Source organism: Podarcis melisellensis (genome assembly GCF_964234715.1).
Source record: "Podarcis melisellensis genome assembly, chromosome: 12".
In the NCBI taxonomy this organism is placed as follows: domain Eukaryota; kingdom Metazoa; phylum Chordata; class Lepidosauria; order Squamata; family Lacertidae; genus Podarcis; species Podarcis melisellensis.
In genome coordinates this window covers 47,097,355-47,123,449 of record NC_138544.1, presented here as the reverse complement: position 1 = coordinate 47,123,449, position 26,095 = coordinate 47,097,355, and the positions used below count along the sequence as shown (strand labels likewise).

At 40.9% G+C, this 26,095-nt stretch overlaps 1 protein-coding gene and 2 long non-coding RNA genes across 6 annotated transcripts in view; 1 reads left to right on the top strand and 2 right to left on the bottom strand.

Annotated features, from left to right (window-relative positions):
• The first annotated feature begins 9 nt into the window (after positions 1 to 9).
• On the top strand, positions 10 to 7,882 carry LOC309353404. Its single transcript, XR_014161808.1, has 2 exons — positions 10 to 225; positions 6,746 to 7,882. It is a non-coding gene; the product is annotated as an uncharacterized lncRNA (long non-coding RNA).
• Positions 1,108 to 2,625, bottom strand: LOC309353489. The gene is made up of 2 exons (XR_014161903.1): positions 2,048 to 2,625; positions 1,108 to 1,342 (listed from the first exon to the last, which is right to left on the bottom strand). It is a non-coding gene; the product is annotated as an uncharacterized lncRNA (long non-coding RNA).
• ESYT2 (extended synaptotagmin 2) overlaps positions 7,657 to 26,095 on the bottom strand; it is a 76,973-nt gene continuing 58,534 nt past the window's right edge. For 2 of the 4 annotated variants that reach the window (XM_081931597.1, XM_081931599.1), the window contains 10 exons: positions 24,118 to 24,180; positions 20,492 to 20,566; positions 19,807 to 19,893; positions 18,146 to 18,295; positions 17,591 to 17,976; positions 15,924 to 16,022; positions 13,765 to 13,896; positions 13,121 to 13,226; positions 11,142 to 11,191; positions 7,657 to 11,054 (listed from right to left, as the gene is read on the bottom strand). In XM_081931597.1, the coding sequence (XP_081787723.1) occupies positions 11,009 to 11,054; positions 11,142 to 11,191; positions 13,121 to 13,226; positions 13,765 to 13,896; positions 15,924 to 16,022; positions 17,591 to 17,976; positions 18,146 to 18,295; positions 19,807 to 19,893; positions 20,492 to 20,566; positions 24,118 to 24,180 (1,194 nt within the window). In that variant the 3' untranslated portion in view covers positions 7,657 to 11,008. The remainder of the gene's footprint in view (positions 11,055 to 11,141; positions 11,192 to 13,120; positions 13,227 to 13,764; positions 13,897 to 15,923; positions 16,023 to 17,590; positions 17,977 to 18,145; positions 18,296 to 19,806; positions 19,894 to 20,491; positions 20,567 to 24,117; positions 24,181 to 26,095) is intronic. The other 2 variants (XM_081931598.1, XM_081931600.1) reach the window with 1 other exon arrangement.

The window sequence follows — 26,095 nt, the reverse complement described above, 5'->3', positions numbered from 1 at the left end:
GAGGCCGCGCGGCAAGACCTCTTCCGGTCCGTAGCCGCCGCGCGCGTGCGCACTTGTCCGTCAGCCTTCGGTTGGGACCCGGAGGTCGAAGCGCCTGTCTCAGTGGCGGCGCTGCTGCCTTTCAAGGCCTTAATGGCAAAGGGTGTGGGATTGTGCGCGCTTAAAGGGTTCGTTCGCGGAGGTGGTTGGTTGGTATTTCAGAAATAATATGCATTAAGACGTGAGGTAAAACTCCCGTCTGTCTGGCGTTTATTGGGGGGGGGGGCTCTCTAGACATCCTGGCGGTCACGTGAGGTACTGCAGTCCTAAACACAATTTGTTGTCGTTTAGTCGTGTCCGACTCTTCGTGACCCCATGGACCAGAGCACACCAGGCGCTCCTGTCTTCCACTGCCTCCCGCAGTTTGGTCAAACTCATGCTGGTAGCTTCGAGAACACTGTCCAACCATCTCGTCCTCTGTCGTCCCCTTCTCCTTGTGCCCTCCATCTTTCCCATCAGGGTTTTTTTCCAGGGAGTCTTCTCTTCTCATGAGGTGGCCAAAGTATTGGAGTCTCAGCTTCATGATCTGTCCTTCCAGTGAGCACTCAGGGCTGATTTCCTTCAGAATGGATAGGTTTGTTCTTCTTGCAGTCCATGGGACTCTCAAGAGTCTCCTCCAGCACCATAATTCAAACGCATCAATTCTTCAGCGACCAGCCTTTATGGTCCAGCTTTCACTTCCATACATCACTACTAGGAAAACCATGGCTTTAGCTATATGGACCTTTGTTGGCAAGGTGATGTCTCTGCCGACCTCAAAGGCAATCAAGGTGGTGCACATGGTTCTCGGCCTCCTCACTTACCCAACAACCCTGTGAGGTATGTTAGGCTGAGAAGCTGCAACTGGCCCAGTGTCTCCTAGTGAGCGTCATAGCTGAGGTGATTTGAACCCTGGTCTCTCAGGTCCTAGTCCTAAACTCTTAACCACTACACTTCTATGAATAAATACATCAAGTGTGCTAAATAATGAGTACATATATTGAAGGTTGCACTGTAAGGCATTATTCAGTCTTGCAGCCCAAACTTACTTAATATATTGTCTACTGCTGGGGGTGGGGTCCCCCCCCCCCAGCAGAAGCATTTCCTCCTGGGTGGCTTTCTGAGGGCCAGCAATGATGAGCCTGGCAAAAGTGGGTGAGCCAAGTAAAGCAAATTGTACTTTTTCTACTGTGCATCACTCTAACCTCTATCACGGCAAGTAAGAAGCATTATCAGAGTTCATATTCCAGTTGGGCAGGGCCAATGGGGGTTGTGGCGTGGGACTGAAAGGGAGGGTCTGGAGAGCTGCATTCATTCCCCAGACCTTAAAGGTAAAGGGACCCCTGACCATTAGGTCCAGTCGTGGCCGACTCTGGGGTTGCGGCACTCATCTTGCTTTACTGGCCGGGGGAGCCGGCGTACAGCTTCCGGGTCATGTGGCCAGCATGACTAAGCCGCTTCTGGCGAACCAGCGCACGGAAACGCTGTTTACCTTCCCGCCGGAGCGGTACCTATTGATCTACTTGCTGCTTTTTTTTAAGTTAAACATTTTTACACGCAGCGGTTTTCTCAACACCCAAAGTAAATCTGCACACAAAGTGAAATGTAAGAATTCAAATATCACCTTCTGTTAATGAATTACTGTATACAAACAAATAATAACTTTTGTTATTTTTTATGTAAATGTACCATACAAAGGCATCTTAAAACTTATCTGATCCAGCCCCAAGAGAAAATTTCTCCAATAAGGCTAGTAATATCTTGTTACACTTGAACAATTTGTGCTTCTCAAGTGTTTTGCTGCTTTTTCCTCAAAAGAGGAGCGTTGACAAGCTTGGGCTGTATTGAATCCCAAGATTGTTTTAGTTTTGTATTTGTGTGTGTCTACTTGCATTTTTGACGTGCTTTCGAACTGCTAGGTTGGCAGGAGCAGGGACCGAGCAACGGGAGCTCACTCTGTTGCGGGGATTCGAACCGCCAAGTCCTAGGCTCTGTGGTTTAACCCACAGCACCAACCGCGTCCCTAGACCTTACATGTTACAATTAAGATTAAGAGCCAGTTAAAAGTGTCAGAAATTGGCAGGCTGCTCTGCCACCTCAGGTGGAACTATGGATTGAGGAGCAGTTGCAAACGGAGACTTGTTTTTGACTGCCAAGATGCTATTAAGATATAGAATAGCATTTTGAATTTATTGAAATTGTTTTTATGGTATTAAGCTTACTACCTCAGAGAGAAAGCAGCAGAACCTTCATTTCTTTTTCTAATTTTATATGCACATTTTTGGTTTGTTATATGTTAGGATTCCTAATTTGTCATTTAAAAGTGCTACCTGACAGAGAACCTTTCTGCTTCCAGCTGTAATGATGCCACCTAAATCTAAATGGGGAGGCCGATATGGTGTAGACTAGCCCCAGAGTATATGCAGAGTACAAACCAGAAGTTGACAAATATGACTTTCCCCCCAATAGGGTAAAATACATTGTAATGAAGTTTGGCTTCAGGGTTTATTAAATTTTTAGACATTTATATGGCACTAGACACTTATATGGAAAAGAGTTTTAAAAAAACAAATATATGAGAAAGAAGCTTTTATTAAAGTGTATTGTGCAGGGGACGGCCGCGGGTAGTGCTGTGGTCTAAACCTCTGAGCCTAGGGCTTGCCGATCAGAAGGTTGGCGGTTCGAATCCCCACAATGGGGTGAGCTCTCATTGCTTGTTCCCTGCTCCTGCAAACCTAGCAGTTCGAAATCACGTCAAGTGCAAGTAGATAAATAGATACCGTTCCGGCGGGAAGATAAAACAGTGTTTCCATGCGCTGCTCTGGTTCACCAGAAGCAGCTTAGTCATGCTGGCCACATGACCCGGAAGCTGTACGCCGGCTCCCTCGGCCAATAAAGCGAGATGAGCACCGCAACCCCAGAGTCGTCTGCGACTGGACCTAATGCTCAGGGGTCCCTTTACCTCTATTGTGCAAGGGGCAGGAATAGAAAGTGAAGTTAAAAATAATCTGAGTTACCCAAAGAAAACTGTAGCTGCCAGAACTGGAACCAGGAACCCACAACACTCTGTGCATGTGCAACTTCCACAACTGCAGACTGTGGTACCATCCTGGAGTCTGGACAGTGACATATTCTCAGACTTTGGGCTGAGTCGTTGCCGGATATATTTCTGGCTTTGGCATGTTCTTCAGTTCTCTGGCTCAATTCCTTGACTCCAATTCCTTGGCTCCAATTCCTGGTTCCCCACTCCCCTCTGACTGCTGTTTACAGCTCAGCTTTAACAGCCCTACAGCAACAGTGTGGAGGCAGTTTAAATAAGAGCAGCCATTGTAAAGCAGGGATATATGCCTAATTAATTGGCTGGCGCTTCCATTTGCAAGCAGTGCCAGGGTACAAATTGCAGTAATTTATCAATGTTTCCAACTCTGAAAGGTACCCATCAGGTAAACTCACTGAAATACAGCTCTCCCTACAATTTAACATAGCTTATTAAATTCAGGTTTTTATTTCAACATGTCCCTGCAACTAGATCTTGACACAGAAATCATAGCAGGCTGAATAACAAAGATCAGATCTTAAGTGATACAGCAGAAAACAAAAAAGGGATGTAAGAATTGCTTTGTGCAGGTAATAATGAGCCAGTTGTCAAGTTTTTGCAGGATGTCATCCTTCAACAGTACCTAAATTGTACAATTCCATTTTGACGTGTCTGCACATCAGTTCAGAATAATCTATACCTTTTTTTATTAATCATATACTTAACTATCCTTCTCCCGTCAAATCTTGTTAAAGCAATCTGGGAAAGGGGGCCTTCAATACAAGGTTGCTGAGCAACAGCAAATGCAAGCTTGCTTCCATGCTGTCCCTTCATCAGACAGTCTTGTCCCCCACCCCCACCCCCTTGAAGAGATCCCTCTTAACTGTCAAGGAGTCTAGAATGCCTCAGGCAGGCCATTGTAATTTTGTGTATTATTCACTGCTATCAGCAGTAACAAAAGTAATATTCCCAGAATGTGACATCATATGATAGCTGGTGAATCTATTTGACTATATACCATCTATGCCCCTTCAGAAAACAGTTATTTTGACATGAGAGTCAGTTTTCTTTTATATAGTGCACACTTGAGTGGCGAGGAGACAATTCTGGAACAGCTATTTATATTGCAGTAAAGCTTATTTTATATACACTTTGTTACTATTGGATTTCTTTGCAATTGACGTTTAATGTTTCCTTCCATTTCTATTTTTCATTTCACTTATTGGAAGATCACTCGTAAAATTCTCTTAAATCCTACAGTAGTTTGCTTTCCTCTCACTTAGGCAAATGGGGCATCTGTCATGCACTCTGCCACAAATGTTAATATGGCCAGGCCAGAAGTTCAAGGGGCTTTCCAGAGGACTAGATTCTATTTCTTATGCATATCTTCTCTTGTGATTCTACTTCTCCTGCAGGTTGCTGCAATTTCCCATTACAGGGAACCTTCTTACATTACGCTATTCTAGGAAACCTAGCTGTTCCTTAGGGTTTGAAGTCCGATTTCCATCATCCAAATGCCCTAAAAAAAAGCTCTCACAAAAACAATAGTTAACACACTATTACTGTATTTACTATTACTTTTTTTTTGGGGGGGGGGATTTTGATGGAACTGCCAATGTGGATTTGTAGGGCTATACACCTTGGAGGAGTGTAGAGGTCTAAATGCACAGGCATAGTTTACATTGATAAGTGAACAAACATTATATACGCCATCTTCTTATCCAATTCTAAATAATTCTGCCTTTTTTTTTCATTATGTATTAACTTGCAGCTCTTTAGGCTAATAACATTTTTTTTCTTTTTTTCAGTTTCATCCTTTATTATTTTATTCACATGATATACATTCTTTACAACAAACAACTCCAAAATAAACAGACAACTCCAAAATAAAATCATATGTAAGAAAACCGTAAGTCTCATGTTTTCATTTACACTGATTTCCTCTCTGATACCTTTTACTTGATATTTCTTGCTGCTTTCAGCTTTCCTTATAGAATCTTTATGAAAATTTAAATCTCTTAAATCCTATACCAATCTTTAACAGTTTCAATTAATCCCTTCACCTCCCTCCCCCACAGCCCAGTACTTCCCTCCATCCATGTTTGATATTCTTTACTTACTATTATTTTTGTTATTGTTGAGTTATTCACTTTATTTGTTATTCCATCCTTAATATATTATCCTATCTCCTTGCGCCTTTTATACTTTTGCATATTAAATTTTAAGCTCCAGCACCAACTTTTTTCATGTATTCCTTAACACATTCCCACTCTTTATCAATTTTTTTGATTAGAGTAGCCTCTAATTGATGCTGTTAATTTTGCCATCTCCGTGAATTCAAGAAATTTGATTCTCCATTCTAATAATTCTAGTATTTTATCAGTTTTCCATTTTTTTGCCACTACGATTCTGGCTGCTGTGGCTGCGTAAAGGAATACATTCCTTTTATCCTTAGAAATGTCACTCGATACTAAACCCAGCAAAAATGCCTCTGGTTTTTTAAAGATTGAACTCCTAAATAATGTTTAAAGCTCTTCATGTATCATAATCCAGAATTGTTTCACCACTTTGCACCCCCACCACATTTGATACATCGTTCCCTCCTCTGTTTTGCATCTCCAACAGAGATTTGATTTTTTATACATTTTTGATAGTTTCACTGGGGTGAGATACCAGCGGTAAAACGTCTTCATTATATTTTCCTTAATCAAATAGCACGCTGTAAAATTTATATCAGTTTTCCATAATCTTTCCCCTCTGTCTAAATGAATTGTCTGGCCCAGCTCTTGTGACCATTTTATCATTGGTTCTTTTATTACCTCATCTTTCAGTTCCCATTCAGGGAGCAAGCTGTATAATTTCGATATTATTTTCCTCTTTGGTTGCAGAAGTTCACTTTGTAATTTTGATGTTTTCTGCATTTCTACAGAGTCCGTATACCATTTATTTTTCAAAATATTTTTAACCAGCCCATCATCCCACTTAATCCCAGGGTGGGGTACAAAAACCAGACACAAACCAAGAGAGTGGTATCATAAAAAGAGAGATTTTAAAAAACAACAGCCAGCAATGTTTACAAGATTTCCTGAGCACATCCATAGTAAAGGGCACATTCATAGTACATATACATTCCTCAAATTACAATATACCAGAAAAAAACACCTGGTACAACTAAAGCTTTTAGCTTTTGTCCATGAATAGGTTGAACTGACTGGGAAGAGCACTTATTCATCAGAATCTATAGCACCATCTAGTGCTATTTATGAGTTGTGTGCATGATTGAAAAAGCACACTATTTGAGACTGCATCAGAACTGTTGCCAAGAGCTCACTTTTTCGTCTCCTTATAGCTTAAAAATGTACCACTTATCTTTGTTGTTGTTTAGTCGTTTAGTCGTGTCCGACTCTTCGTGACCCCCATGGACCAGAGCACACCAGGCACTTCTGTCTTCCACTGCCTCCCGCAGTTTGGTCAAACCACTTATCTTAAATTACCTTATTTAGCTTTCAGTGACTTCTTTTTCACCTAGGACAGCAACTAAAGTTAATCTCAGCACCCTTAATTTAAAAACTAGTTTATTTCTGTTTTCCACCTAACAAGGAAGCCAGTGGAGATGAACCCAGGTAACAGCTGGATTTAGATTTATTTAAAAATGGGGGAATCAATCATCGTGTTTCTTTATCCCAACAGAAGACTGTGAGTATATGGACATCATACCTTTAAAATCAGAGGGAACGCCCAGCCTGTGGGCCAAACTTGGCTTACTGGGCCTACGAGGCTGCTTTTCAGAAACCACTCACACCTGCCATAATATGTGGCATAAGGTGTGGTGGGGACTGAGATGCCGCTGCAGAAATCAGCCTCCCCTCCCAGCCTTCGTGCCTTTGTAGAAGTACCTTGCTCACCAGTTTATGATATTTGTGGTTGGCCTAATAATAGCATTGCCTAGGTATGAATTTCTGAATTTCTTATGGGCTACCACAGCTGCCTTTGCTTACAGGTTATAAAGCAGAATTAAGTAATGCAAGAAAATAAAAAATCAGCTGTTGTAAGACAATGCACATAGGCATTTCTAACACGGCTGAAATGTTGATGGAAGTAAAAGAAAAGCAGACCTGACCCAGTATTATGAGAGTTTTCCATGCACTGGGCAACTGAACAAGACGTGTCTCTTCTGAACTGAAAACCATTTTTAAAATATGCCTTATTTGCTCCATCTACCTTCTCTTGAAATACCTTCATCCGTCCCTCTTATCTTCAAGATTGTTACACAATGCAAGTGAGTTCTGAAAAATGTTGCTTCTGCAGGAAACCAATTACAGAGGCTATATCAGTGTAGATATCCAACCAACAGAAGTCTTGGAAGGAACTATCTGCTTTTTCTCAAGTTTCATCAACGGCATAAGCTTAGGCTTATCAATGAACCTCTCCCCTGTACCGCAGGAGGTTCCTATTGATTTCAGTAGTCAACATACATACACAGAATACATGTCTTCTGATAATGCAGTAAATCACTGATGCACTAATGACTGCCTGTTATGTCGGGTAAATAAATATTTAAGACTTTCTTGGAATGAAGGAAAAAAAGATCCACCAATAACTCCCATATGAATCATTTATTGAATAAATACATGCAATTGCAAAATTACATGAGCGAAAAAGGCAATCTGTACTAAACTGACCACCCTATCTCCTCCCTTCAGCAGTTGCTGCAAGCCTGATATAGAGAAGTTTCAAATAATTTAATCCAAAACCCACGTAATATAGTGACTTGGTGCTTGGATTATAATAGCTCTAAATGCAAAGTGCTGCTTTCCTCTCCAGCAACATAGAGCACTGAACAGTTTCAATAGCACGCAACAAAAACTGGTAGATACAGAGAACAAAGCTTGGGTTGAAACAAAGTATTTAAGCTTTCCTTTAAGGCACAGAATTAAAAAAATAAAGGATGCGGAAAGCTAGTCTGATGATATTCAGTCTTTGATTTCCTAATGGAAACGTCATTCTTCCTCATCTTACCACCACCAAGTTGTGGACAGAATAGATTCATGCATGCAGCTGCTGATTTCCAAAGGTAGAAAAGAGCGTTTCTTTGTAATTAGCCAGGATTTTGGTCCAGATTTTTGAGAGCGAGCTCCTCTCCACCTGAGGGCCACCTTGATGAGTTCTCACATTGTTACAAATCCCTTTTTGCACACATTTGGCATAACTCTCACTATTTGTTATTTCCTCATGCAGGATACCTTGGGATGTAGGGAAAGAACACTGATATATACCAGGGGATGAAGAGAGAAGATGACGGCTTTTACTTTAATAATAGATTGGAAGTATTTCACACTGTTCCCTAGTGGCCGGCATTACCTCTATACATTTCTACCAATATCCTGTTCTTAATGACAAGGTATTGCAAATACATGCAATAGAGGTTACCATACCTGATACTCAGATACTCAAAAGAATTATGTAGGACCCTTTGACAATGAGAAACCTGTTTGTTCTACGATGTTACATGCCCACATGTTGGCATTAAGGCATCCTCTCCCAAGAATCTCAGCATTTAGGAATTGAAGCATAACTAATGCCACTTACTTACTAATACCAATTTTAGCCAGGAGAGAATACTCGGGTATATGGGTTATTAGTTTTCTTCAATAAGACTTCGAGTCACATTTCCCTAGTCTTCATATTTCTCATAAGGGCTCGTGGTAACTACAGCTTATGGCTTTTCTTCTTCCTATTATATGTTCTCCCTTGTTTGAGCTGTCTAACGGTGGTCATATAGTGAAGATGCTTAAAAGGAAGTAGGGGACCACCTTAATCTAAGCTATGTTTATGGTGAGCCCCTCTCTCAGAGCTCATGTACATGTACCAAATTATCTGAATGATGCTGCACAGGTCTGCCTAGCAAAGATGACACAATACAACTTGATGTTACATACAGGATGCCAATGGGTATGTACAAATGTGTCACGCTTGACAAATGAAAATGAATTTGTTTTTTAAACTTGGTATGAACAGTCTGCTACATCTATATGACAGGCACTTCGGTATTCTTAGTATACTTGAAGGGCACATGGGAATCTCTTCTGTTCAAGCTCAACTGAATGGTTCTTGTGCAGGAGGCATTACTGTTGGATTATTCCAATTGTCTAAGCGAGAATTAAGGTTATGTAAGTTTAATTATAAAGCTAGTATTCCAGGAGTTTATTTACCCATAAACATTATTTTGTAGTCAGAAGCCACCCCAAGAGAATCAACTAATGATAAATTGTTACTTTGTTTTTAAAAAGCAATTGCATATTTACCCAAAATTGTGAGGCTACTGTCTGCAGAGGAAGTGTACTGTTTCTTGGGTTAAACCACAAAAATATACATTTTTGTTAAAAACCATCTGAGAAAGGCTTTCCAAAAAAAGGAAGCAATAGAAATAATCAATGCCCCATTGATTTTGTTCTGAAAGTAACAATGAATAAAATGAAGCAAAACGTTCACACTCAAAACATGTATCAAGTCCATTTGTTGCAAACCACTCCTGCATTTCCTGGGCCTGTAAAAATCAAATGAAAATGCTGCACTGATTAGAACATACATTTGATTTTAAATGGCTCATTTTTACTGCATTGACATCATTCTGATCCACACATTCCAGATTCATGGCTGATTTTGGAAAATTTGTGGAGCACACGGTCTGCTCAATCTCTAGTGACAGATTCCTTAACTGGCGGTGTATGAACTAGTCCTTGCAGCAGAATGCAGTGGTGTTTTGAATGGAATGTGAGTGTTTCACATAGATCAGACCCAAAAGAGAAGGAACTGCTCCAAGCATTGAAGCACCTGGAAAAAGCTAACCAGAAATCTAGATATTGAGATTTCAATAATATGAGTTCCAATTTAAGAGACCTGCAGGCATTTTATGATACCACTGATAAACGTCCTAGAGACCCAGTTAAGAAGCTTCATATGTAAAACAATCAATGTGATTCCACCACAGATTCTGAATCATTAGGGTGGTTATCAAATCTTAATCTGCAGTGCATCTTAACCATACTGTTGCATAGGCAATTTTCTGGTATTTCAGGTGGGGCAAATAAATTCTAAACAGGAAGCAATGACTGCAAAAGTGCATTACAAAACACTGTACTACTCAAGTCTTCACTTTTGCATCTTAAGAGACTAGATGAATATACTATTATTTCAACACCATGATCATCTTATTTTCATACAGTATTTTTTTTGTACAGTAATTATATATACTTTTCTTTATAACATCTGGATGAATTTTAGAATTATATGAATTATCTGCAATTCCAAGAATACCTTTCTATATAAATATTAAAAGTTAATATTTTGTACTCTCCCATTTTGCAAGGCTTAAAGGCCAGAAATATATGGGCTAACTGTTCAATTAATTCCTTCTGTACTTTTTCTTTTTAAAGAAACCAGTCATCTTAGGATTAAGACAATTTTGCTGTGAAAACCGTTCCCTAAACATTTTGCCTTAAACTTTTAGCGTGCATTTAAAAGAAAAAGATCTCATTTGTGTTTACATTTTCCTTTTGTCTTCAAACCATTGGGGGAAACTCTCTTTTAAAAAAATAGCATCTATTTACATGGCAGACACCTTGGTGAGATATGAAACAAGATAGGAAAACCAGATAAAATCTCACTTTTCTCAAGGTTACAAATGCCATAAAAGGTTCCATTGAAACATGGTTACTCTACAAACCCTATTGCACATTAAAGTAGCTGTAACAAATGAAGGGAAAAAAGGCTAACAAACGGACTTAAGCCTACATATAATGTCCAAGTATTATAAAACTGTTGGGAAGTGTTGGTTGAGCCTAATAACTAAGAGTTATAAAAAATATTAATACATCTGTGTGAACAATGTTGATAAAATATATAAAGGATGGCAAAAGTATATGAACAGGAGCTTCTGGCATCCCAAACTGCCTAAGGTGCAATATGCGGCCTTGTACCATCTTCTGTCAGGTCATACCTAGAAGGAGAAGAAAAAGAAAAGCAGCCTTATTGGAGGCACCAAGAATAAATAAGATGGAAAGAGCGCTAGTGTGATTGTACTTACCACTGGGTGCAACTCTTGGAAAGTTCTTCAGAAGCCAGTGGTATCAATACCTGTGCAAGAAAAGAAACAGCTAATTAAGTTCCGAGAAATCTGGGCATGCTACTATCTTGCGGGAGTGATTTAACACTTAGTTTTTTTAATTGTAAGTGCCCTACAGCTGCTTAAGTAGAACTTTTGCTGATGCCCTCTCTCAAACTTTAAAGGCTCGAGTCTCATTGTGACAGCATTCAGCAACACATTTTGCGGCGCAAGTATGATATAGAATTCCCATGTGCTGAATCTGGATCGGTACTTGCAGTTGTTGCGCCACAAGCCTCAAACACCTTGCCTAAAAAATGGAGTTTTCAGCCAGTTGGAAGTTGCAATCAGTGAAAGTGTCCAGGGTGGGCTTTTTCAGGAGTGATCAACTCACCACCCCTTTCAGGACAGCTGGGACCACGAAGATGCATTGACCACACCCTGAACCCGCTTGGGGATACCCCTCTGGTGAAGGAATGACTGCCAGGTGTGGGGCACACTTCCTCCTGCAGACAGGCCTCCGCTGTCTGAATGCGTGACCTTCGGGTGCAGAGCACACTCCCACCCGCAGACAAAGCCACAGCTGTCTGAACATCATGCCTTCTATTTAACCTTTGCTCTCTTAGTGGTCTGCCGTGCCCTGTCTGTGACCTTTGTCTCCTTTGTCATACATTGTTCAAGGGGGAAATGATGCAGTGGAAACAGGTGCCAAAATAACTTTGTACCACCTCTCGATCTCGGGATTGGAAGATGCGTAAAGGTCACAGTCCAAAATGTATCTGCCTGGGTTTGCATATTGTGCTAATAAAAAGAGCCTCCGCAGAGCTAGCTGGCAGCTTGCCTGTGCACAGCTCACCTGCATTACCAGCTCCTGTCACATGCCTTCACTGCACTCTGGCAAACTTTAATAAACCAAGATGGTCAAAGGTCAAGGAGATACATTCTGGCTGCATCATCACAAGGACTGGGTATTTATTGGGGGCCTTGCAAGGGTACTGGCAAGCTCACCAGGCTGGGGGCTATAGCTCAGGTCCTGAGGCTACAGCAAGAAGCAACTCTGCTCAGACAAAAGGCAGGTAGATAACTCTCCTCTCACGCAAAGTCACATTGTCTATTTCTAGGGGTGCAGTTTCTGGGGTGAGAGTCAAGAGCCAAGGCCGTGGTGCAAGGCTGCCCTCCCACCATTTCTGTAATGGCTGGTGACTTTTTGGAAGGCCCAGCTGCTTCAGATTTCCTCAGGTGGTCCAGATCTGCTGCACTGCACAACATTGCAGATAGTGGGTTGACTACTTGTGGCTCCCACATTGCTGCACGGAAAAGGCCCTGCGCTCAATTCCCAGCATCTCCAGGTAGGAATTGGAGAGATGCTGGTTTGAAATCCTGGAGAACTGCTACCAATCAGCACAGACAAAACTGGGCTAGAGGGACCAGTGGTCTGGCTCACTAAAAGGCAGCTTCCTACATTCCTGTGATGTGATGATTAAAGCCCCTCTGTTCTTAAGACAGTCTCTCTCATTCTCCACAGCCTCTGTGTTTAATCACTATTCTGCCTACAAGAGAAGCCGCTGACCATTACATAAGGAAGTAGGAACAGTTCTGCTGGATCAGACCAAAGACTCATTTAGTCCAGCAGTCTGTAGTCGCAGTGGTCAGCTAGATGTTTATGGGGAGCCCACAAGGAGGATATGAGCACATCCTCCAAGAATGTGTCTCATCCCCTTTTAAAACCCTCATTGCATATTGTGGTAGAGAATTCCATAGTTTAACTATGTGCTATATAATTCCTTTGACTTGAATCTTCGGTCAAAACAAAGTACTTCATTTTGAATCTCCTGCATCTTCCAACATTCAGCTTCACTGATGATTCCAGGCTGTAGTATTTTGAGAAAGGAAGAACATTTTAACTCACACTTGCCTGCACCTGCATTCCATGGTATTTTTTCTTTATATCTGTAACTTACCTTACCAAGCAGCCCTTTGTCTTTGGATAAGAAACCTCCACTGTTCTTCACTGCTACATCTAACGTCCTTCTCTGTACTTCAGGTAATGAAACACTGAAATCAAAGCTGAAAAGGGAAACAATCTTTCAGAGAAAACAATCTTAAAGTGAGCTTATGAAATGGAACACAATAAGGCATCTGATACAGGATACCCAGCAGGTTTAGAATCTCTGTTTACATTTTTATTAAATTGTATTTCTAAACTGCAAAACAGGTCTGCAGGAGGGAAACCCCTGAAATTCTGAAAGCAGCCTTTGAGAGATTCCAACTGAACTTGCATGGAAAAATATTCACGAACATAAATTCCCTCTCATCTCATGGTGAGCACTTCCCTCTGCAAAACTATTTGCTTTCTGAGATTTCTGTCCATCTCTACTTTCTAAGCATACCAGGCTACTAAAACCAATCATCTTTTAAAACAGACATTGTACTAAACCATGTTCCCTGTTTTAAAATAAGTGTTAAAGAAAACAGAAACTTGTGAAATCTGTTTACTCCTAAACAATTTACTGTATACTCCTGATTACTGCTATTTCACTGCAAGCAAAGGAAGATTTTATCAACTCCATGTTGTAAAAACAACAAATGAGAAACTGCAACATACGCCTGATCAAACACTGGATTTAAATTCTTCTTTGAAACGCTTGTTTTTCTTCTTCCTGATCTCCTCTTGTCAGGCAATAAATACATTCGGACATAGGGGTCAGATCCTTCTTCTGAAAAGGCAATTAGATTTCTATCAAAGAAACACAAAATAACCACATTAGAAAAGAGGACCAAAAAAATATTAAGTACACCGTCTCGGTATTCACGCCAACTGCCTCGGTATTCATCCTCTCAGACTGACTGTCTTCTGTATGTGCTGATTCTTAATCTCTCCTCTCCTAACATATTGCCTACTGTATACACAATCACTCTCCTGCCTCCCAGAAAGAGGATTCTGGTTGCAAGTAGCTTTCAATATGAGTCAACTGAGAGAAATAAGAACTCAGGAAACAGCACTAATGGAGAGGTGATGGGCTGTCAAGCCACATGAAAATGACAGAGGAGTGAAACTCCGTGCCACTCATCACCACCTTCTCATGTGTGTTATTAGGAATGTAGCTTCTTCTTGGGTCAGTGTTATTCAGGGATAAATTAGGAATATGGTGGAGATAATGAACCACCAACTCCCCATTTCTTACCCAAGTTCCTTTTAGACACCCCTCGCCCCAGCCAAATGCATGAGCATAGAATTTTACCCTATAGCAGTAATATTAAAGATGCTAGTCTTCTGCCAATTAAATCCAAATTTTAGCAAAACACTGTAATATCCTAGTGGCAATTGTGCAACTGCCCATAATTTCTCTAGGGAAAGCACTTTAAAATGTTTCCAATATCTCATTTTTTATTAAACATGGTTTCTTAACGTTTCAACTGTCACAAACGAAATCTAGATCATTTCAGTGGCTCAGTAATAAGCCTCAAAACTTATTTGGGATAATACTATCATGTGCTTTGGGCTAATACAATCTGATGCTGGACTTAGAACAATAGTCCACCCACACTAGTGCTGCCAACCCTGACAGGTATCAGGTCTCCAGAGATTCAGGGAAATATCTTTTCCCTGTCCTCTTATCCAAGACTTTGCAAATGGTAGTTCTGGGGGCATATCTGGAACATCATCTGTCCAGAAGATATGGCCCCCTCTGCAAGGTATTTGCAATACAGACAGCTACGGTGGTCCTTCTAGGGAAGTGGCCTGGAATCCACACATACTCATGCAAATTATATAATGAATAGATTATCAGAATGAGCTGCAGGGCTCGAATGACACTTCTGAATAAGGTAGATGGTGCTGGTGGAAGGGAGGGGGCTTGCCTCTACTACATTGCAATAGCAGTAGCCAACGGTAGACAGTTGCTGCTTACTGTTACATATTGCTCTGAGCATTGCTATTATTCTACTGCAGTATATTTAACAAAATGTTTCAAAGAAAATAAAATGTAACGGTCAATAAAAAAAACCCAACATCAAAAGCAAGTTTATAAAAAAAGCAAAACAAATGAAATGAACAGCTAAAGGTAGGGAATCTCTCTTATATAGTGAACAAATGGACACTTGAATGCAACCCTGGTGATCCACGCCCTGGTAAGTCCTTGTCTGGATTACTACAATGTGCTCTACGTGGGGCTTATGTACAGCTTGCTCGGAGGCTGCCGCTAGTGCAGAAAGCCGGTGGTCAGTGACTTAAGAGTGATGTGCCAATTCAAAGCCGTATTACTCCTGTTCTCCATGACCTGCAGTGACTGTTTGCTTCCAAGCCCAATTCAAAGTGTTGCCATCAACTTACAAAGCTCTATACAGATACATGACAGAATGCTTTCCCCAGTTTGTGCAACTGGAGGGAGCCCTTCTTAGGATACTGCTGTCCTGTGATACCCAAGGAACTGTGGCCTATTCAAAACGCTTCCTGGTTGTGTTGTGTTGACCTCTTTGCCTCTAGAGGTCCATCAGTCTTCAGCTATTAGTTTCATTGGCTTTTGCAGACATAACCCTTCACCTGGGACAGTTAGGCTGAGAGATCTGCTGAGCCACAGGACAGTTTGTGGGAATGGTTAGATGGCTTTTATGGTTATATTCTGTTGTGGGTTCTTTGTTGTTCTACTGTGTATTGTAAAGGTGAATTGCTTTGTTATCAGGAGTGGAGCAGTATATAATTGGATTAAAATGAATAATTGTAGTTTTGCTGCAAGATACAGAAAGAAGCAATATTATACTCACCTACATGTGTGAACCACGACCATAAGTTTGTTTCTTTGTGAGCTGTGCCGAATTGTTAATTGAATCTGTCCCAATGGAGACTGTCCTAACGTTGTGCCACTGTGAAGAAGAGGAGTTTGGATTTGATATCCGCTTTATCACTACCCTAAGGAGTCTCAAAACGGCTAACAATCTCCTTTTCCCTTCCTCCCCCACAACAAACACTCTGTGAGGTGAGTGGGGCTGAGAAACTTCAGAGAAGTGTGACTAGCCCAAGGTCACCCAGCAGCTGCATGTGGAAGAGCGGAGACGCGAACCCGGTTCACCAGATTACGAGACTACCGCTCTTAACCACTACACCACACTGACTCATAATACTGTCAATATTCAGCTGCCATGTTGGGGAAGCAATTGACATACGTAAGCAGGTTTATTTGTTTTCTTGAAAGTTTTTATCCCCTCAATAGTAAGGATATGACCTTTCACAAACTCAGAAGTCATGCCGCATGCTGTTTTAACCCAGCTTTTTCTGGTATAAATACAGTGGAGATAGCCTGGAGGAGCAGAACAAAAGCTCATCTAATCTATAGGAATCCCACAAGAACACTCTCCCCACTTGAGATTCTCAGTAACTGGTATTCAGAGGCACACTGCCTCCAACAACGAAGCTAGAGCATGCTTCATATCTACTCTGAGGTAGGTTACAGTACAATGTACAGATGCAGCATGTTAGGCGATTGCTGCTGTGTGCAAATGTCAGCAGAAACAAAGGATGATAAACGTGTTTAAGAAAGCTGTAAAGCCAAAATAACATATTCCGTTACATTCAGAAGCTTATACATCTGAATGGAGAAACACTCCTAAGTTACTAAATGCATGAGAATAATACAGAGAAGTCAATAGACAATAGACCTCACATTTAGGTTAGAAAGTGAACTAGTGTACCAATCAGAATGGGGTTCAATTTAGGCTGGTAAATTTAAAGACACTCCTACAAAGGCAATGGCAACTATAATAATGAGAACTGTTTACTCATATGCTCTGGTGCCAAAACTCCACTGAGTTGCAGAAGCAACAAATATTTTTACATCCGATAATACTGCACTGTTCATTTATCTTCTGTGCAATGGCAAATTAGGTATAGTTGCTATTTCTAGACTAAGGGTGTCAGCTGTCATCAAACTACATAATCTTTATTTTAAGACCTCACAAGCCAAGTTTCAGTTTGTAATTCTCGGTGGTCAGTAAGACTGTGTCAACATATGCCAGTGTTTTTGGAAAAAGTATCATTCTCCCTGGAGAGGCTTACAAGATAGGTTCTGGGCATAAAGCAAAGCCTAATTGACCACAATTATCAGAACCAGGAAGGATTTGTTATTTCAAGTCACAGATAGGGATGCTGAAGGCACCTTCTCATCAATGTTCATAGGTTTGCTGCAACATCGCACCCTGTAGTCTAGACAAGATTTCATCAATCTGGTGCCCTTCAGATGTTTTGGACTACATCTCCCATCAGCCCCAGCTAGCACAGCCCAAAACAACTGGAGGACACCAGGTTGATGAAAGCTTGTCTAAACTACATGTCCTGTTGTGTAAGGAACCCTAGCTTCTCACATCCATTATGTTTGATGGCCTTCTTGGCTCCTTCCTAGCCTAAAACCTAATGTAGAAAGAATTCAGGACCATACTTTTCAAGTTGTCTCAGCCGCTGCCGCAGCTCCTGCGTGGCAATGGGCAGTGATATGTCCGAAGCGATACTTGGAGTAGGTTCTTTGACTGAAAGGTGGCTGGGAGAATAGCTCAAGTTGGAGGCAAGGAGACTGGATGAGCTTCTGCTGAGATCTGTTGGCCACTGAGGACTAGGATTAGAGGGATGGCTTTTTTCAACCACATCAGTCTTTTTATCCGTGTCTGTTGTTGTGGAAACTGGGTGCTTGTTCAAGTCAGTTGCTGGAGAACTGGGGACCTGAGGCTTGAAAGAACCTTTTCTTCCATCTTTGGAAACGGAGGGCCTCTTCACTTGGGCTGAGTGTTGGTGGTCTGGAGACCTCTCTTGCTTTTCAAGAGAAAGAATCTAGAAGCCACAGAACAGAGAACATAGCATTAATTTCTTGGCGCAGTACAGAAAGGAACTGAAATTTATTTTCTTTTTTTAATGCAATTTGTTTTCTTCCACACTCGGGGACATATATTTGCATGTCACCACCCCAGTTCTTTAACATATATTCATTGAGCTCATATACCCTGAGTGCAATCTTCATGTTTACAGTGCTGTTTGGACCAGAATTGCTAAGATGAAATCTCTGATGCATAGTTAGATCTTGACTTTCCAGAAGCTGACTTAGAGGAAGCTTGAAGTTTCCCAAGGAACACTGGTGTTGCTCATCCTTGACCTATTGGAGAAGGAGAAGAAACTGAGCACACTGAACATTTTAAATAAAAACTGACTCAAACTCATAAATAGGATCAGCCACTTTTCAATAAAACACCTTTTTTAAACAACAACAACAACAACTTCATGCTTTCTTCACTAACTGGTTACAGAGAGAAAAGCAGGTATTTTACTCAATAGTGTTATTTCTATGGAAAAGGCAATAATCTGCCAAAGTCAAATTAAAGTAAAACTGCTGTCTGGAACAGAGCAAAACAAAAATGTAATGATTCAGATATAAATAATAATAGCTGAGTTTGACTGCTCACACTGGGGGGGGGGCTTTAGATTCATGGCCATCAGATTCATTTGATAAGACATCCAAATTCCAGCACCAGATGCAGTCAAGTTTACTGTGACCACCAATATAAACATTAGAGAAGCTGTTTAAAATGCTACTGCCTGGTCTAGTAAAACAAATTTGATTGTGCAAACTGTTCAGCATTTGCAGAAGTGACACAAGGTTACCCAAGATCTTGTCATCCAAACGTGTAGAAGCCTCAAGATTGGGGTTTTTGGTTTTGGGGGGAATCTTACAGAGGTCACTAACGTTTTAGGCCCATAGGCACCTTTGGATTTTTGAAAGAGTACCATGAATCACCTGATCAGTCACCCTACTAGAGACGCAAGAAAGAATGCACACACTTCACATTCCCAAGGGATCTGTGGAAAAGCTGGATCCCATAGAATAAATATGAGCCTTGGAAATGACATAGAGCTGAAGGAGGAAGTGGGAAAGAGTGTCGCTCTTCTAACTTTCTTCTTTTGCTCCATGCCCTTTTCAAGGAAGGAAGAGGTAACCACCCTCACAACTTCATGTCCAAGGGAGTAAGCTTCATTGGCACCAGGGCAAAGCCTCAAACGTGCCATAAACCAAAAGCTCTTGCCATGACAAATGTATTGCTGTGTAAGGTGCTACAATACCTTTTTACAGCAACACATTAAAATAACAACTCATTTAGAAGATACAGTGGTACCTCAGGTTACAGACTCTGCTAACCCAGAAATAGTACCTCAGGTTAAGAATTTTACCTCAGGATGAGAACAGAAATCATGTGGCGGCAGTGGGAGGCCCCATTAGCTAAAGTGATACCTCAAGTTAAGAACAATTTCAGGTTAAGAACAGACCTCCAGAATGAATTAAGTTCTTAACCCGAGGTACCACTGTATTGCCATGCTGTTTTAGGAACGTTGGAATCAAAATACTAGATGGGGGAAGGAGAAAAGTAACCCATGGATATTGGAAGGCAGTGGCGTAGCGTGGGGGGTGTAGGGGGGGCCGGCCGCACCGGGCGCAACATCTGGGGGTTAGGGTTAGGGGGCGCAAATCCACGGGTTAGGGGGTGCAAATTACTTGCCTTGCCCCGGGTGCTGACAACCCACGCTACGCCACTGTTGGAAGGGATTACTTAGGGGCAGGAGCTGGTATAAACAGGGGAGAGGCAAAGACCTCAGAGGAGAAAGACATCTTACCTCAACTTCTAGCTCTTGCCGCCTAGGGTTGTGAATAAAGAAAGTGAAGTTTTCCTCCCATACAGGTTCATTGGTCTTGTAACGAATCTATTGAGGGGTAGGGAGAAGTTTGTTTATTACAATTAATGGCTAAAAATAAGCTCAGTTTATACAGTTGCCTTGCAACTTTCACACACTGTACTCTGAAAAAACGGTAAAGTTCATATGGACTAGAAAAATCACATGAAAGCTTACATGGTGAATCAAATGCCCCTTATAGATTTAAATGACTTTCCCAGCATATCCAAGAGTAACATAATGGCAAGAGTGTGGGTTTGGATGTAGGAAACTGAAGTTTAAAACCCCATTTCAGTTGCTAGATGGTGGCTTCAGGCAAGTCTCTCATTGTCTCTCAGCCTAACACAATTCACAAGGTTATGAGGATGACTAAAGAGGCCTTGGGCTCCTTAAAGGAAAAGTAAGATACAAGAGTAATAAAGGCCCAGTCCTTCAGAATGGGTTACAACACAAGTGTCACTCATTTTTCTTTGGTTTAACAAATTAACCTGCCCTCAGCATGCTTCTCAATAGGAGGAGGACTGCAAACATCTCTCCTATTACATGTAACACGTAAACAACTGCAAGCAATGAATTCATAAGAATACCTCAATATTTATCCAAGGTAGATTTAGGTCTTTGAGCTTACCTTACTTTCTTGTGCCTTGTGTCCAACAGTCAGCAAAACAAGGGGGTTGGGGTTGCTATTTAGTTTCTTTCCTGACTGAAGATGAAGGGGGGGAAATGAAATTCTTTTAATATCAATCGAACCCAGCCCTCCACCCATTTATTTTGTATTCTTTACAAAGTTGTTTATAGGTTATGAGGCAAACAGCAATCACACACACCTACCTTGAAATATTCTGTACAGGGATACTACCGACACAACTGAGTTTCAAATTCCTTCCCATATTCCCCCCCCCCACACTTTTGAATGAAACTGTTCCATAAAGTTCAACCTCTCAATCTGTTAATAAGCATTTCAAATCCCAGAAAAAAATAAATGAATGTTGCGGTCTGCATGCAGATGGGGGATATGGATAAAGCGCAAGCTTAGAAAGCTTATTTTTATTATATGTATGATGGAATATTATGATTAAGCTGAACTTCAGACTCATAAAACATCTTTTTTTTTTTTTTGAAGGGGGGAGAAGCAAAGAAGGAGATGCGCTATGATATCTTATAGGTTTACCCAACCATCTGTCATGTCTGAGCCTTGCTCCCCAGTTGCATACCAATAGGTCAAACTGCAAAAAGTAAACAGTGACTTATCATCATTTCACAGAAACTGAACATTCCCCAATCGTGAATGTCTGTTATCATGCTTTAATATAATGTCTCACAGAAACGCTTTCATTAAAAAGAGAAGTATATACAACAGTTAATCCGAAGCAGCTATTAATGTTGTTAAAAGTCATTACCTAGATTGTTAACAAATTTATTTGAACTTGAGACATAGGACAAATTAAAATGCTGAAAAAGCAGAGGTTAATAAACTATGTTAAATGGTTAGAGGTTCTTAAACATGTATTAAATCAGCTGTTGTCCTGAAATTTTCGAATAAAAATATTTTTAAATTTAGCTTTAATTGATACATAAGCTATTAATGCCTCTCTTTTTACTGATCATTATCTTTCATTGAATGAAGCTAAAACTTTTAGATTAGGAGAATCATACAGCATGTTTTGATTCCTATCAAATCAGAGGGGTTTTTTTTACTGCAATTCATCTTGAAATGCAAATTCCATTTCTCATACAAAATACTCAATTTTAAAAGAAGCCATATCATTAATCTTCTATGTGCTCAGGAGAATAAAAGGAGAGTTTCTTTGATCCTCCACCGCCTCACCAAACATGCCCCCCAAAATATTAACTATGGGGCTGTTTGCCAAGAAACTGGTTTAGTGATCACTGAATGAAGTATATAGCATTAAATCAAGTTCTCAGCCACCAACCTTTACAAGATAGAACTTTCTGTTTACTGGGTGCTTGACTTTCCGTTTTCCAAATAGTTACGTTTATCCCCTCTTATTTCTCACTATCCACAGGTTTCCTTTATGTTACTCTCTCTTTTTAGTCTTCCTGAACGCTGCAGTTAAGAATCTTTTTTTTTTTAATCATACAGAAGAAGGATAAGCAAAGTGTATATTTTTGCAGTGCACTGAACTGTCTACGAATATAAAAATCTCTCCCAGTAGAGGGAATTTCTTTTCATTTTGCTAATCCAATGCTGTAAAGCAATGCATAAATATTCCAGGAATATTAAGCAAGATGAAGTGTATGCTCCCTCATACAACAGCTGCAAAACAGTAATTTTAATTCCTCGCACATGGGATCCACTAATTTGGCTGGCCTTGTTTCTAACCAAGCCTTATGAGGAATGGTTGAAGGAGCTGGGTAGGTTTAGCCTGGAAAAGAGGAGACTGAAAGGAGATATGATAGCCATCTTCAAATACCTTAAGGGCTGTAACGTGGAAGATACAGCAAGCTTGTTTTCTCCTGCTCTGGAAGGTAGGACCCGCAGCAATGGATTCAAGTTACAAGAAAGGAGATTCCGACTCAGCATCAGGAAGAACGTTCTGACAGTAGGAGCTGTTCGACAACGGAACAGACTCCCTCGGGAGGTTGTGAACTCTCCTTCCTTGGAGGTTTTTAAGCAGAGGTTGGAGGGCCACCTGCCATGGATGCTTTAGCTGAGATTCCTACATTGCAAGGGGTTGGACTACATGACCCTTCCAAGTCAATGATTCTATTATAATGGCCAGTGAGAAGAAGCTGTAACTTCCTACACACAGGGACAATTACTGTAAACCACCCTGTGATCCCCTGATATATAAACTTAATAAATAAAATAAAATTATATCCATCCCCTTTGAGCCTGCTTCCAGTTAAGATTGTTTACAGGGGAGGAGAGGCTGACTGTGGGCATTTGCATATGCATACACACGTTTGTAAATAATCCTTTCTTTCCAACCGATGGCACTAATTACATCTTTCAGTGCTGCAAGCATATTTTGGAAATATTACTCCTATGGTGAATATACTGGAGGCACCCTCCTGCTACTTGAGAGAACTCAATTTATGGTTGCCACTGGTCATCTGTCTATGTGAATTCTGGCCAGTACCTTTAAGGGTCATCCTGAAACATGCTGCTATGAGTAAGTCTACAAAGCTAGTTTCTAATCAATTTCATTTTGCTGTTTTGCTGTGCTGGAAGATAGCAATGAGCCAATGGGCTCAAATTACAACAGAAATGATTTAGACTAAACATAAGGAATTACCGTATTTTTCGCCCTATAGGACGCACCGTCCCATAAGGCGCACCTAGTTTTTTTGGAGGGAAATAAAGGGAAAAAAATTATTTTCCCCCCAGGCGCGGGGCTGGGGCAGGGGAGGCCCAGTGCTGGCTCCCGCTGCTTGCGGAGAGGTCTGTGAAGCCTGGACGCGCTGAGCTCAGCGCGCGCAGACTTCAGCATGCAGGCCACTCTCCGCAAGCAGTGGGAGCGCTCCCGCTGCTTGCGGAGAGGTCCGCGAAGCCTGGACGCGCTGAGCTCAGCGCGCGCAGGCTTCAGCATGCAGGCCACTCTCCGCAAACAGCGGGAGCGCTCCCACTGCTTGCGGAGAGGTCCGCGAAGCCTGGAGAGCGAGAGGGGTCGGTGTGCACCGACCCCTCTCGCTCTCCAGGCTTCACCGAAAGCCTGTATTCGCCCCATAGGACGCACACACATTTCCCCTTCATTTTTGGAGGGGAAAAAGTGCGTCCTATAGGGCGAAAAATACGGTACTATGGATTCCTCTGTTACAGGTTTTTAAGCAGAACAATTTTTGATTTCCTGCATCAGAAGGGGGATGGATTAGATGACCTTCTGAGATTGTTTCCAACTCTATAATCGTAATATTCTTAAAGTGCCCCTTGTACTAGCCTTATTATGAAGACTTCAGCTTTCATCACAGATTACTGATAAATTTGATTACGCTTTAAATACAGTAAATGCATGATTCACAGTAGAATCTGGTAGTTTTGTCTTTGTTTACAGCTTTGTTTTCGCTTAGTTATAATAAGGTTTTAATGTTTACAATGCTACACTGATACGATTTTCGGTGTGCTGTCTCACAGACAAATAGATCAACACTCTGTGTCTTAATGCCTGGTACCAAGTAGTAAGATTACGTTCTGTGGCACAAAAAAATACATAGGAATGTCAATTTGTTACAAGTGACTCTGTGACTCCATTTAATGTTGTGACTTTAAATGGAAAGGTATATTTGCTTTACCTTCAGGGCTTTCTGAACAGCAGACTTCTTCAAGGCATCTGGATTATACTCTAATGGATTATGCTTTTAAAGCAGAAGAAAATGAACATACAAAGGGTTAATAAGGCATGCAATGAAGCAGTTCTATGGAGGTTAAGTAAGGACAGGACAACAGGGGACCAGGGGAAAAAAACATTCTTGGAATGAAGGGGAAACAACAAAATGATTATTTCAAAATAATACGACAAAGTCTTTTGTCCTCATTCTATCTTTAATTCCAGTATTCTAATTAGACACCATTTTTTCCAGTAGGGCTAATAGTCTTCTCCCTTATTATTCTCTTTTCAAAGCGGTTCGACACAACATAAATTTCATTTTTGAATTCGAGATGTACGAATAGGAGTGGATTTAAACAAGATTGGCCTCTGACCATTTCCATTAACAATTTCTCATTTTATGTTGGTAATAGCTGCATCACCCCAGAAGTGACTCAGGCAAGCTATTAAGAATTAAGCTACCAAGAAAAACTGCAATGCTACCAGCTGAATAGGAGAAGGGGCTTCGAAAGAAAGCAAACAGGTGTTCAGGGTGCCGTTTTCAACCCATGGGTTTTTGAAGCAGAACCTTATATTTAATAGAAAAGTTCTGCTTTGAAAGCTCATGGCATTTGCTGTTCAGTAATAGAAGCAACTTCGCAGCCATGCTGTAACCCAAAACAGGAGGAGAAAGTTAGATTGTTCCAGAAATAACTCTTTAAAAATTCAATTGCACAGGATTTTTTCCTGTTTTCTGCGGGGGTGGAATAATCTGGTTGTTAGACACATACATTTGTCTCTGTTTCAGGGTACAGCATGAGTTTTGATGTGAAAGTCATGCATTGAAACAAAAACAAAAAACCAATCCCACAAACCTGTTGGAAAAAACTAGAAACGTGAGGTATACAGGATTGCCATGTTTTGTGGTCCTTCCTTCTTCAGGGGGGTAAGAGAGAGAATGGACATAGTTTCTTATCTCTGAATATAGCTCCTTAGAAAGAAATTTATTTCCCAGGGCCATAAGTAACCCAGTAAGTACACTCAAGAACATGAAGTTCTTCTTGAAGCAATGGATCAATTTGAGTCAAGAGTTCTTTGCAGGAGCGTTTCAAAGAGTTGTGTACATACCACACTCATGCTACTGGCAAACTGGAAAGGCGTCTTAAGAATCAAGAATTGACAACACAACGTGCAGGAATTTGGCCTGTTTCTATTTGCCACTAGGAATAGCTATGTGCATTATATGTAGACATAGCTGTCAACGTTTCCCTTTTTTAAAGGGAAATTCCCTTATTCCAAATAGGATTCCTCGCAAGAAAAGGGGAAAGTTGACAGCTATGTATATAGACTGAAAGAAAAAAGTGGCCTATAAGGTTTAGAAACAACCCAAATAATTTTACGTTGCATGTACACGTAGATCCCCAATCCTTTTTTCTATACGTGCTACTTCTTGATATGCAAGGTTCAGTCACTGCTAGTTCTTGCTGCTTTATTTTCAGGGGTTCACGAAGGTCACGAGTACGTTCAAAGTTTGTGATCCTGCTGAAATTTTGCCATACTCTTATTTTTAAAAGAATCGTGTTAAGTTCAAATGGGCACTGTAACTGCTTTAACTGAGAAGGCAGCGATATCAGAATTAAAGCAATGGGTTGTATAGGGGATTGCAGTTTGCATGCTGCTGCCATGCAAACTTTATAATGTCTGAGAAGGGAAGGAGCCTTTAAAATTACCCAAAACAGGAAAGGGGGGTCAGCCACTTCTAAAGTAAAAAAGGGAAACACAAACTCCAGCTTAATTTGGCTCAAGTTGCTGTTAAAATTGATTATTATTTTTTCTAGAGCAATCTTTGTCGGCTGTAACAAGCTATTCCCATCTAGGCCAACTTAACATGAAAGGGAACTTAGCACTTGGGAGACACAACATGTGGCACAACGTACCACATGGGGCTGAGAAAGCTATTGGCA